Below are 12,014 nucleotides of genomic sequence, written 5' to 3'. Positions count from 1 at the left end.
TATGGCACGAGCACTGTGCCACCAAAATTCTAGGAAGTGAAGCAGGCGTAAAATAACAATGAAATTCTGCGTTACTGGCTTTAGACCAGGTTTTTGTTGGTCAATGGCGCGGTCTCTTTCTGCTGCCTCAAGATAGCAATACGCCAAGAATGCACCTGAACATACCTCACTGTAAAACCAGCACGCCCATGGGCGTTAAATTTGCTATTTAAACAACGGGGGCGGGGCGCTGGATAGGAAATTGACAGCTGCCTCGGTCTTAAACTAGCAAAGACACCTGCGTCGGCCTTTGTGGGTGAAAGATATGGCCTATGGATTCAAATAAGGGCGTCGTTGAATTTTTACATTTTTTGTTTTTGTTTGGGTGGATGTTGTGTATTTATTCAGACATTATTATGTTCCTGTTTTGGAAGCACTTAATGAATTTAAATATAAAACCTTTGTATTGTGGTGGAACTGTAAGTTTCAGAAGAACTAATGATACAGTCTGTGTCTGAATAGCATTATAAAGCTGTTGAGTTTATCAGTGAGTTAATGCTCCTGCTGTGATGATTTCAACATTATGCTATATTTATGTACAAGCAAAGGCTTTGTGGCTTATAACAGCACCCCTGCCATGACCCAATCTTATAGACAAGGCTTAGATCTGAAAAAGTCACATTTTAACATGCAATAATGATTTTTATGTCTTTGGTACTCATTGGCTTCTTTTTTTTTTTTTTTTTTAAATCTGTCAATTCCACAGTTTGAATCAGTTGTGGTTTGATGAATTTAGAGCAATATTAAAGTAAACATCTATCATTTTAATATATAGTACTTATAGTGTGAACATTTGGTAAATAATATCATGTCTCATCGTTCAGGTCCACTGTCCATTCCAGTAAACATTCCCTCCATACCTGGAATGCTGAGGAGGTGGGATCAGCTAGTGAGCTCATTGGGCTGGGAGTCTCGGCACGCACATTTACAACCAAACAAGATGGTAAGACACACAAACAAAGCCCATCTTTACCCCACTTACTGTGTTTGGGCAAAATGCCTTGCTGTCTTTATGCATACAAATCAATGTATTTTTTCCCTCTGATTTTCCAGATGTTTGGTGGCCACAATATTAAATTACCATAGTAAAATAATGTTTGAAGCATTTGAGAGAGGATAAGTTGTTTAATGCATTGATTAAAGTGGTTGATTTAGTTGTCAAAGTATACAGTAGTTACCTGACCAGTCGTGTGGTCGTTGCAAACCATAAAGATATTCTGAGACAATTTAGTATCAATATCAGTGTTTGGCAGGCTGGGCATAACCTTGTCTACATATCCAAAAGAATTACAGTCATACAATTATTTACAGTTTTGAATTACAGTCTGCTCTGTCACATCATGTTGCCTGCAGGTATCATTTATATTTGTATTCTTTTATTATTAAATTAAATTTTTTAAAGGTTAGTTTTTGACATTTTCACCAATCTTAGAGAGGTATTTTAACATTTAAAACAAACTATTTTTATGTATTTGGTGCTATGTACTCATTGACTTCATTGACAGTGTGAACCAATTGGGGTTTAATGAATTCAGAACCAAACCGGCAACGTTGCAGATATGTGGAATGTGCTGTAACCAATCTGCTACAAAGGCACTCCATCATTAGGGATTTTAACTTGTAACTGAGATAACTTTCAATAAATCTCATGATCAATCTGCAAGGACTGGCTGTCTCTCCCAAAACCTCAGATGCAGTCACCACCTCTGATCCTTTGGACGCACAGAACGCTCCACTGACTGAACCGCTGCCCTCAGCCATCGCTTTGCAGCCACCCTGTCAGAGCAACACCCTCCACAGACCCGACACAGACCCACACTCAACAGCTGACGGCTTCAGCCAAGGGCACGTAGGGGAGGAAGCCGCTCCTGTAACTACAGAGGTAGCCATATAATACAAAATAATGACGTTCAATTGTTTTACATTCAATTTACCTCTTATTTGCATGCAAAAGAACATGCAAACTTTATCTTTCCTAAAGTTCTAGAGTCAATGAGATATTACTGCAATGCGAGACTGTCCTTCTGTCACACTCAAACACTTTGACATACTCACACTTCCTATTTTAGTGAGTCCAGGATAATATGGGAAAGATAAGTGTATGCTGACTCATTCAAAATGGCTGCATATATTTTACTATTTAGACTTCCGTACTGACTGAATACTGTACTAACAATCAGTAGCCAAAGCTCTGAAGGATAATCAAGTGAAAGTCTTTTGAATGCCTGCTGTCCATTAGCTTGGAAGAAACACATTTCTATAAATGGCCTTATTTTACTGTAGTGGCCTACAACCATGCCCAACCACACTGTGTGTGACTTTTTATTTTATTTTTTGATTGTTTTATGTACCTAAATCAAACCCTGATTTTAACCTTTGTTAGTAATTTAGGCAGGTGAACTTTAGTCAACTTAATGCCAGTTGACACCGCACACTAAACTACAAATAGTTTGCTGAACATTTGTTGTCTGGATTATCAGAGTGAAGTGACATTCACTGTCCTGTTAGTTGACATCCTAACGTATTAGTGCAATTATAGTCTAGCTAGACGTAGCTTTTGAGGAACAGTGTGAGATTTAAGAAATGCAGAGCTTCTGTACTGAATCTGGCTTTTTGAGTACTGGTGGTGCTGAGGAGTTTAGTCTTGGCTAAGTTCTGTTTTTTAACAGTTTACTGATCATTAAAAGCCTATTGGTAGAATCAAAGAAAAATCTACAACCCAAGGGAAAGCAGTGCCTTATTCAATATATATGCAGATTAAAAAAAAATTAAAATCTGCTTTTTATTAAAGAAATTCCTACCTGTGTTAGGTCAAAGGAAATGTGTCATAGGGAAAACTCCTTTTCTAACAGAGACAGATATGCACATATTTATCGCTTTTTAAGTAATTTAACTGAAACAACAAGTGCCATCTGACTGACTGCCACCTCAGCACACTTACTTAATAGCAGGTCCTGACAAGTACAAGAGCCTGGTGTTGTGTGGCTGCTTACACACACACACACACACACACACACACACACACACACACACACAGCTTAACCTATGGCCCTACTATAACGGAGTACACAACTACAGCCATGCAGCTCAAATCTACAGAAGATGTGCGTCTTCTTCCTTTGGAGTGACTGACTTTATCCATCACCATCAACAGTGTCAATATGTTCTAAATGTCTTGTGTCTGGTGATTATCTGTTTCTCTCATGACGATTTTAGAAAATGGTGATGTCTGAGCTGCAGGTTATGTTCAGTACTAAACTGTGTCCCTCTGTAGTTAAATGTTAATGGTCTCTGCTTGGCTTCACAGTCATTTCTTTCTTGCTCTTTTTCCCCCTCTAACTTTCTCACCATCCTTCTCACACAGACCTCTAAACCGGAAGCTGAGACCGTTGTTACCAATGGACTACAGTCTCCTCTTTTCCAGTCTCCTGGTGAGTAAAACAAATTTACCTTCATTCTTCAGATCAAAATGTCTAGTGGTTTAACGGGTTGATTTCTTGAAATCTGTATCACAGATCATGGGATAAAAAGAGCCTGCTAGCACTTGATTGGATTGATGGTTTTGACTGAATGTTGGGAGTTGACAGTGTATCTCCAGGGCAGCCACCAAATCGTACTGTGTATCTGCTTTTACTCTTGTGACGGCCAACAAGTGAAAATCCCCCATCAGAGTAAAGCGTAACTAAATGTAGTTCTCAATGTCATGCTTTGCTCAATTTCCAGCTGTGAGTGAGAAGTCTTTGTCCAGTCAGCAAAGAGCCAGGACAGAAGTGGAGGGGGAGACACTAGAGGTAAGAGAGCAACAGGCCTTCACTTGTACCAATTTTACAGCAACATCGAACCCATGCAAACATGTTTGGATCCTTATTGTTTTACTTTTGTGTCATCTCCAGCAACCCTTGTAAACAACCCAGTGTGTAACACTGGTTGCTCTGTTGAAAGGGGTGGAAATAAGATGATAAATTGACATATACAGTGACATACCTTATACGCTGGTCTAATCTGTCCAGTCCATTCTGATGGAATTTCTAAATAAAAATAAAATTCAGAAAAAAAAAAAAACATTTTGATATGGTCTTCCAAAATATAATCACATTTTCTCTTTTCATTGGCTCATTTACAGTCTTTCTAAATCAACTTATTAAATAGATTTTCTGTGCATTAGTCATAATTAAATGTAAAATGAAATATGAAATATGTTAGAGATTGGTTATCATATTGTTCTATCGACCCTGCTAATCTGTCAGATCCTAGTTTATTCATGTGTTTTACTAGTCAAGTTTATCCTGTGCCAAAGCCATGTATGTATCCATGTTATTACGGGTGAATGGATTCATTTTAATACATAAATGCCATACTTTTGTTGCTTCGCCTCTTTTTTTTTTTTTTTTTCACAGTTTTTTTGTTACTTTATGTGAACCAAATTTAACGTTGTTCTCTTTTTGTCTGTCAGCCGACTAATGGGGGTCCCAGGAGGGTTTTGTTCCGCACCAAGCCAGATGTGCTCTTCCTCACCCTGGAGGATGAGATGGCGGTCACAACCCCTTCTCCACCAGACACTGAGGAGGAAGAGCAAGATGAGGAAGATCTGAGTTATAAACTAAGACAACAGAACAGAAGGATATATCACAGAGATAGGACAGGCCTTAGGTAAGAAGAATAAGGAATAGAATGCCCTTGATGAAATTATCATGTTCTGCAGGGACAATGTGGCATTACTTATTGTTCTGACTGTCTATCTCTGCTGTATGGTGTCTTTGTGATCGTCTGAACAGTAGCAGGTTGGAGGAGGAAGGGTTGGGCGAGCCTCTGTCGTATCGCAGACAGAGGAACAAGCAAACCGAAGAGGAGCTGCATCACATATCTGAGAACCTCTGCCATCGGCTTGAAGAACTCGATCAGGTGTGTGTATCTGTTATATTCATGAATGTTTTGTATCTCAGCAAAAATGATTTTAAACCTTTCTGCATGTGTGTGTGTCTGTTTTGTTGGGGGTGGGTTAGATTATGTTTACCTACTCTGTTTTCTAAATGTAAGTCCATGTAGTTAAGGTTTTTTTTACTTTATTTCACCTGGATAAATAAGTAAACCCAGGGAGTCCTGGCTACATACTCTTTAATAATTGTTAATTCAAAATAATTTTACAACCATTAGAAGATTTAGTGTGTGCACTTATAACATTTTTGTATTTGTCTATTATACCGTTTATGCTTGCAACAATGGGTGATGTTGAATTTCCGTAGATGCTCAAACGAGTTCTAGGTGAAAGTGGAGAGTCCAGTGAAGTCCGAGAAGAAGACAAGCAGTCCCACCACAGTGACAGCATCATGGAGTGTCGCAGGACTCCCAGACAACACACAGGTAAATACAAAATATGGCTAAGTAAACCCACAGTTAAGACATTCATTATCTTTAAAGAGCCGCTGATACTATAAAATAAATTGTAACATTTATTAGTTTCAGGAACACCTGACGCTGAATCCACCCACCGGACACGCTCCTTATCCCCCTCCCCTCCAAGGGCCCATCGCTCCGTGCAGGGACGGTTGGAAGATGCCACGGTAGAGGCAATGAGTCTGGATGATAGGAGACAATCCAACCTGGCAGCTTCTGATCATTCATGGCGAGGAGAGCTACACCACAGACCGTCTCACAGAAAACATAGCAAGGTATTACCATAGTTATTATTTTCTTTAGTGCTTTCCCTTTTAAATGTACCCTATAAAATATACTGACAATGTCCGAACTGGCTGTAATTTGCAGACTGCTCAATAGATGTAAATGTTTAATTGAAGCCGGACTTAAAGGATTGTTAGCAGTAATTTAGGGACAATCAAGACTAAGTTGAGTGGTTATGTGTCGGTCTGAAACTGCCTGTAAATGTAAATGCAGTTCAAAAACATGCAAAACCTTCACTGTCAAAAACATCTTTGATTTAAAGCTGAAGTAATTGATTTCTGTATGTCAGATTTTCTATCCTAAGCGTTGCTTAGATTCAGCCAATGTCAACATTTGCTAGTTAATTAACTTTAACTTAATTTGTTTCTCAGTTTCTGGATTTAACATAGGTTGTACATTTTAAACAAGGAAAAAATCGATCAAGACATTGTGTATTTGCTTGCTTGCTTTTCAGTTATTTCTTTTCTTTCGTCACTCAAATTACAATCTTAGTTAAAAATATATGTTCAGATTAAATTAATTTGCTGCTGCTCTGGTTCTATTCATCATGTCAGCATGTTATGTACCTATAAAATAATAAACGAGTCTCTCTCTCTCTCTCTCTCTCTCTTTCAGTATTTGGAGAAAAAGGCCTATGAGGAGGAGTTGAAAAGATATGAAGACAAAGAGCGAGCGGATCTAGACAAGGCCCGCCTTAAAGCTCAGAAAGCCGTAAGTCAGTAGTATGAATATGATAAGGACCCTTCTCTCAACCCTTTTTCTACATCACATCCCTGTTTATTAAAGCAGAACTTTGTCTTAACAAATAAGCCTTAATCTTGGAGGAAGATGGGGAAAAATGGAAAATATTGTGAATTTGTGTGTGTGTGTGTGTGTAGGAGCGACAGTACAGAGAGGCCATACTAAGGGATGTTTCCGAAGTCCCCAGACTGTCCCCAGCTAGAACGAAGGCCCCGCACAGGTCACAACGTAACACACAAACCACACCAGGACGGAGAAGGCAGGTGGCCCCCAGGAAAGCTCCATCAAGTAGGTTAAGAGTCGTATATTTACCACATGGACCACTTTGTTATTTTTCTAGGTATTATAATTATTAGTATTCAAAATGCTTTTTTCCACAACACAATGGCACCTTACCATATTTGGTGGGTAGTGTTTCTCACTACATAGTAGCAAACAAAACTATGCTTATCACCTCTGTTACTGCTTTACTCTAATTGTGTTCCTTGTTAGCAAGTTCAATGTTATTACTTTGGACTGAAGCTTCAACTCAACAGAAAACTTTACAGAATTGTTTGTCATCAGCAAGCATTTCCAAATGCATAATGATCCACCTTAAGGCACATATTAAACTGGGCTCATGCCCAATCTCAAAAGAGAGTTTACACTGGGCTCTTCAGATGTCTAACGGGTCGTGTGACTTCTTGAGACGGAGGATTCAGAAATGCATTTATTATTAAGCTGTGATGACTGAGCCTTGGCATTTACAGACACCTTGTTTGTTGGCTTTAGTTTCCTCTTGGCCGGTACGTTTGCCTAACGAATATTCATATTTCTAGCTTCAGGCTGGTTCTTGGTACAGCACTCGGTTCTCGGTTTTTCTGGGAGGGTTGGAGGGCTCTCCAGGGTATCATGAAGTCGTCCTTGTCGAAAGGGTTACTGCAGACGCGGCAGTCCTTCCCTCGCAGCGTTTTTACCGGTGTCTCGACATCGACGTGTAATACGACCAGCCACTGCTTCAACGTGTCACTGTTCTGCAGAGGAAGTCTGTGAAAACTTTCCGGATTGTAGTGTTTCATATTCTTATCGCAGCCGGGAAAAGCACAAACCCGAACCATTTTCTTCACTGTGCACACGTACTGGTCTCTCACCTTCTGATTCATTCACATGGATGTATTAAGAGAAGCTGGCCAACATCACTGAACGGAACACGGTGAAACCTAAATGGTGACCAGGACACTTATTTATTAGAACAGCCAGTAAAAACACAAGCACGCACCATCCTTGGAGTCTTGGAGTCATCCTTTCTTTCTCTTTTTTATGGCGGATGGCAACTTGCGTTAAGGTGCATTACCGCCCCCTACTATGTTGGTGTGTGGTCCAGAGTTATTTATCCCTTATCCAAACAAAAAACTATATTACACTGGACTCCAATTTCTTTCAAATAATGGAATATTCTCTCTAACCCAATGCCAAATGCATTGTTTAGATGAAGTTCTTCCACTCCAAGCTTCCTGATTTCCTTCTTTAGTGTTTCTTGTTCTCAGAGTACTTTGTAAGTGAATGATTACATGCATGCATACAGTACCCACGTAATCCTGAGGGATGTTTGCTTTTTAAGTGCAGTGTTTTTATTAAGTCTAGTATGTCCTACCCTCAGCCTTGTTAGGATGTTCTCCCCTTGGTCCTCTTTGTAGCTGTCCTTACTGGGCCCCCTTCTCGCTGTACAGCATAAACACGTCGTCCTGTGTTTCCTGAATCCCAACTATGCTGAGGTTTCTCCTGATTATTCCTTTTGCTTCAGAGTTACTGAATGAAATGTTCATGAGCTCATGTTTCAGAGCGTGTTTTGCTAATGCATCCACACTTTTATTGCCCTTATTCCCTCAGGGAGCTGGTATCTACATACATGTTATCAAACTTTTTATATTTTTTAAATCTGTAAATCTTTTTTCATCTATCTAATTAACAATATCTTGCCTACTGAGAGCAGACTGTATAAAACTAGACTGTGAGATGTAAATGAGTGCAATGAAATTGATGACCACAAATCTGTACAAAGAATAACCTTTTTCATTAGTAACTCTTCTATCCACTGTAAGTGATCTTTTAACAGAGACTTTTAAGACTGGTATACTAAAAGCAAATCCTGCGCTCCTTCTATTAGTCCTTGGATCCATCAGTATGTCTTTAGCTACTTTCTCACTGCTCCATGCAAAGCACTCCCGTTTGACCCTCTCTCTCTTCCAACTTGATTTCAGTCTGATATGGCAACAGCACTTTCTAATAATGACAGTACATCAGATTTATATAGCGTTTTAAACCCCCCCCCCCTCTCCCTCTCCAGTGAAGGTGAAGGAGAATGAGCTCCTCCCTGTGCTCCTGGAGGAATTGCCCCACCTTCACATCTCCCCCCATGCCCTGGGTCAGATGTGGGAGCAGCAGATGCAGCAGGTGGACCGACTGCACGCCCCGTCATCCCCTCACGGCCAGCGCCGCAGCAAACTCTCCAGCCAGGTAGGACCGCGGCAACCAGCTCTGCTTAGTGCAGTCAGATGTACTGGGCGCCTGGCTTTGTGTGCGTTTGTTTGTGTCTGACGTAAAAATCTGGAATGTATGATTTTTGTGGATGGATTGATTTGATGAATATGTAAACGCCTGCTTGTCTGCCAGGTGGAGGAAGCCCAGAGGAAACATGACCTGCTTGTGGAGATCATCCGCAAAGAGCAGGACCACAACAGGCGCCTGGTGAGCAGCCACACACAAACGCACATTCAAAAGGTCACTTCACAAGTGACCTTACAATGGATGTTGAGAGTGTAATCACATTTTCTTAAACAAGTTCACAGCATTGGGCACAGCAAGCTGGCCAGTTACAGGCTTAAACATGTTTATCTCCCAGAGGGACTTCAAAGAGCGGATCCAGCAGCAGAAGTCGACCCAGAACAGACTGAGGGAACAGAGGCAGCAGATAGCACGCGCCAAGAAGTACCACAGCGACTACCATGTCCAGCACCGTGCCCGCCTGATGAGGGCGCGCACCAAGGAGGAGAGGGTGGGTGGTGAAGGCCATTCATAACTTTGCACTCCAGTTCGAGGACTAAAGCCCTATTCGCACGGGATAAGTATTACCTGGTGACCTCCAGTCATTTGTAATAATCGCGGAGGTTGTCTGTGATCTTAATCCCGTGCGAATCGGTCATGTCTGTAATTTGTAAAGTAATAATTCCCCCGCAAATGACCTACCATATTTCGCCGAAAACGGAGGTCCTGTGATAATATTAGTCCCGTGCGAATCGGCATCTCTGTGATTTGGGGTCTAACTGGCTGCGTTGTCAATTATAAATGAAAAGTTTTGACATCATATCCGGGGGATAATGTCTGTAAATTTGAGTAAAATACAGACTTCAGTTATCCCGTGTGAATGCGCCAGACGAAATACAGACGTGTGGGGGTAATTTATAAACTACAAGAGGTCCCCAGGTAATACTTATCCCGTGCGAATAGGGCTAAAGAAAGCAATTAATTATTACCTGAATTAAATATTTATCATCACTTTTTAAAATTAATTTATTATGCAGTGGCCAAGTATTTGTAACACTGAACACGACTAACGTGGCAAGCCTGACGTGTGTACGTGTGTGCGTGTGTGCTGTGTGTGTGTGTGTGTGTGTGTGTAGATGTTTCGCCAGCTGTTTGAGGAGGGATTGGAGCTACAGAAGGTCCGGTTGAGAGAGCAGAAAGCCTACGCCAGGGAGCAGCGGCTGGAACATCAGAGACGACACCAGGACCAGATCAAGTCCATGGAGAACTACTACAAGGACCAAGTAGGACACACACACCGGCCTATATAAGAACCAGGAAGCCGCACACACGTTTGTATTGTTCTAAAATGGAGCTATAATGTGCCTACTCTCTTTCAGTTTTCACTACTAGCTGAAAAACTTGCCCAAGAGCGGCAGGAGATCCAGGTTCGGAAAAAAGCTCAAGAAAAGGTAAAAAGAAAACACTTAAACTACTTATTACTGCTGTCACAAAAACTCCTAAAATTGTAACAATTTTTGTGAAGAACCTTCACTATTTCCGTTGTTTTGCAGGCTCTGCTGAAGATGAAGAGAGAGCTGCGTTCCAGGATGGAGCGTGAGATTGGGGAACTGCAGAAGATCATAATCCAGAACGACGAGGACGACCATTTCCAGGATCTGGAGGTCCAGAGGCTGCGCAATCGGGTCCAGATGGCTTCCTTCCAGTACAACACTAGCTATCTGAACTGATCAGGGAAGCGAGAGACACAGGGCTGTTCTAAGCTCTGCTTAATCAAGGCTGGATTTACATTAGAGGAACATGCAGCAAGACACTTTGTTTCTTCCTAAAACAACTAAGGGTACGACATTCGGACGGCTGAAGAGTACGGTCTCCTCGGCATCTTCCCTCAGATTTGCACAGAAGAGGAAATTGACATTGTTAGAACTTATACAAGTCCTGATATTGATTATTAATGAACTGAACGTACTCCGACAAAATGTAGCTTTTAGCTAATGTAGCTAACTTCCTCTCACCTCAGCTGCTATACCTGAACTTAACGACATCTTGGACTAAGTCCCCTTCTTCCATGGGTTTTAGTACTTGATAACTAATAAGGTTTTAAAATGGCTCCCTCACTGTGCAGTATGTGTACTGATATTGTAGCAAACTAGTAAAAATGTTATTCCTTTTGCCAAATAGGGACCGCAGATGCAACGTTACCAAGTATGAATGTCCCACGCTGACAGATTTTAAACAAATTTTCCCCCTTATATGTGCTACGTCTTCCTTTAATGATTTAACCATGCCAGTGGATTATTTATTTTTTAACTTTAATGTTTGACTTTTAACTAACCTGGTGTTGGGCTGTCTGATCTCCAGGGGCGATGATAATCGGTCTTTCATGACTTCTCCTTTTCCTCAACTCAATTGTGATGGTTTTTAACTCTCAGCCAGAACTAAAGATAATGGTAGTTTTAAACCAATACAAAGGGTTGTAATGAGTCTACTGATTTTGTATGTAATGAGCACACAAATGCCCCGTCCTCATCATCCAATAAAAGTGTGGGCTCACTCATCTCTTCTTGCTGGAATGGGTCACAGTTAAAAGGTTTAAGTTATTTGCATGATGTACAGGTTACTATTTTAGTATTTTATTAAGGTTTAGGCTGATACACTTGACCAAAGTATGAAAAGCATATAAAGTCAACAAGATAACGTGAAGGCTGAAATTTCTAATTCAAAAAGGCATAAAAATCAAGTCTTAAATTGAGAGAAAAAAAAGGGCTGTAGTTTACCTGTCCTAATTGAATGCTGGTTTCAGATTAGCTGCAGCTGAGCCTCAAATGATGAAACAAGGAGTTCCAATTTGATTATGGATGTTATGGACAGAAAATCCTAAACGCTAATGCATTTTCTAATTATCTTGACTCACATGAGTATTTAGGCTTGAACGTTCCACAACACAATGGCACCTTACCACATTTGGTGTGTAGTGTTTCTCACTACATAGTAGCAAACAAAACTATGCTTATCACCTCTGTTACTGCTTT

General features: G+C 40.6%; 1 protein-coding gene across 3 annotated transcripts in view; it reads left to right on the top strand.

The window, feature by feature from the left end:
* Window positions 1–12,014, top strand: part of LOC120556977 (centrosomal protein of 95 kDa-like) — a 30,915-nt gene that overhangs the window by 4,802 nt on the left and 14,099 nt on the right. Inside the window, exons 6-21 of one of the 3 annotated variants that reach the window (XM_039796927.1) lie at window positions 864–982; window positions 1,731–1,921; window positions 3,404–3,470; window positions 3,763–3,830; window positions 4,493–4,689; window positions 4,815–4,941; window positions 5,283–5,400; window positions 5,497–5,708; window positions 6,334–6,429; window positions 6,597–6,747; window positions 8,786–8,955; window positions 9,112–9,186; window positions 9,341–9,493; window positions 10,119–10,265; window positions 10,362–10,433; window positions 10,536–10,673. In XM_039796927.1, coding sequence (XP_039652861.1) covers window positions 864–982; window positions 1,731–1,921; window positions 3,404–3,470; window positions 3,763–3,830; window positions 4,493–4,689; window positions 4,815–4,941; window positions 5,283–5,400; window positions 5,497–5,708; window positions 6,334–6,429; window positions 6,597–6,747; window positions 8,786–8,955; window positions 9,112–9,186; window positions 9,341–9,493; window positions 10,119–10,265; window positions 10,362–10,433; window positions 10,536–10,673 — 2,101 coding nt within the window. Of the gene's footprint in view, window positions 1–863; window positions 983–1,730; window positions 1,922–3,403; window positions 3,471–3,762; window positions 3,831–4,492; window positions 4,690–4,814; window positions 4,942–5,282; window positions 5,401–5,496; window positions 5,709–6,333; window positions 6,430–6,596; window positions 6,748–8,785; window positions 8,956–9,111; window positions 9,187–9,340; window positions 9,494–10,118; window positions 10,266–10,361; window positions 10,434–10,535; window positions 11,540–12,014 lie in introns of those variants that run through there. The other 2 variants (XM_039796935.1, XM_039796945.1) reach the window with 2 other exon arrangements.

This window comes from Perca fluviatilis, chromosome 1 (genome assembly GCF_010015445.1).
Source record: "Perca fluviatilis chromosome 1, GENO_Pfluv_1.0, whole genome shotgun sequence".
In the NCBI taxonomy this organism is placed as follows: Eukaryota; Metazoa; Chordata; class Actinopteri; order Perciformes; family Percidae; genus Perca; species Perca fluviatilis.
This window is presented reverse-complemented; position numbering and strand designations above follow the sequence as displayed.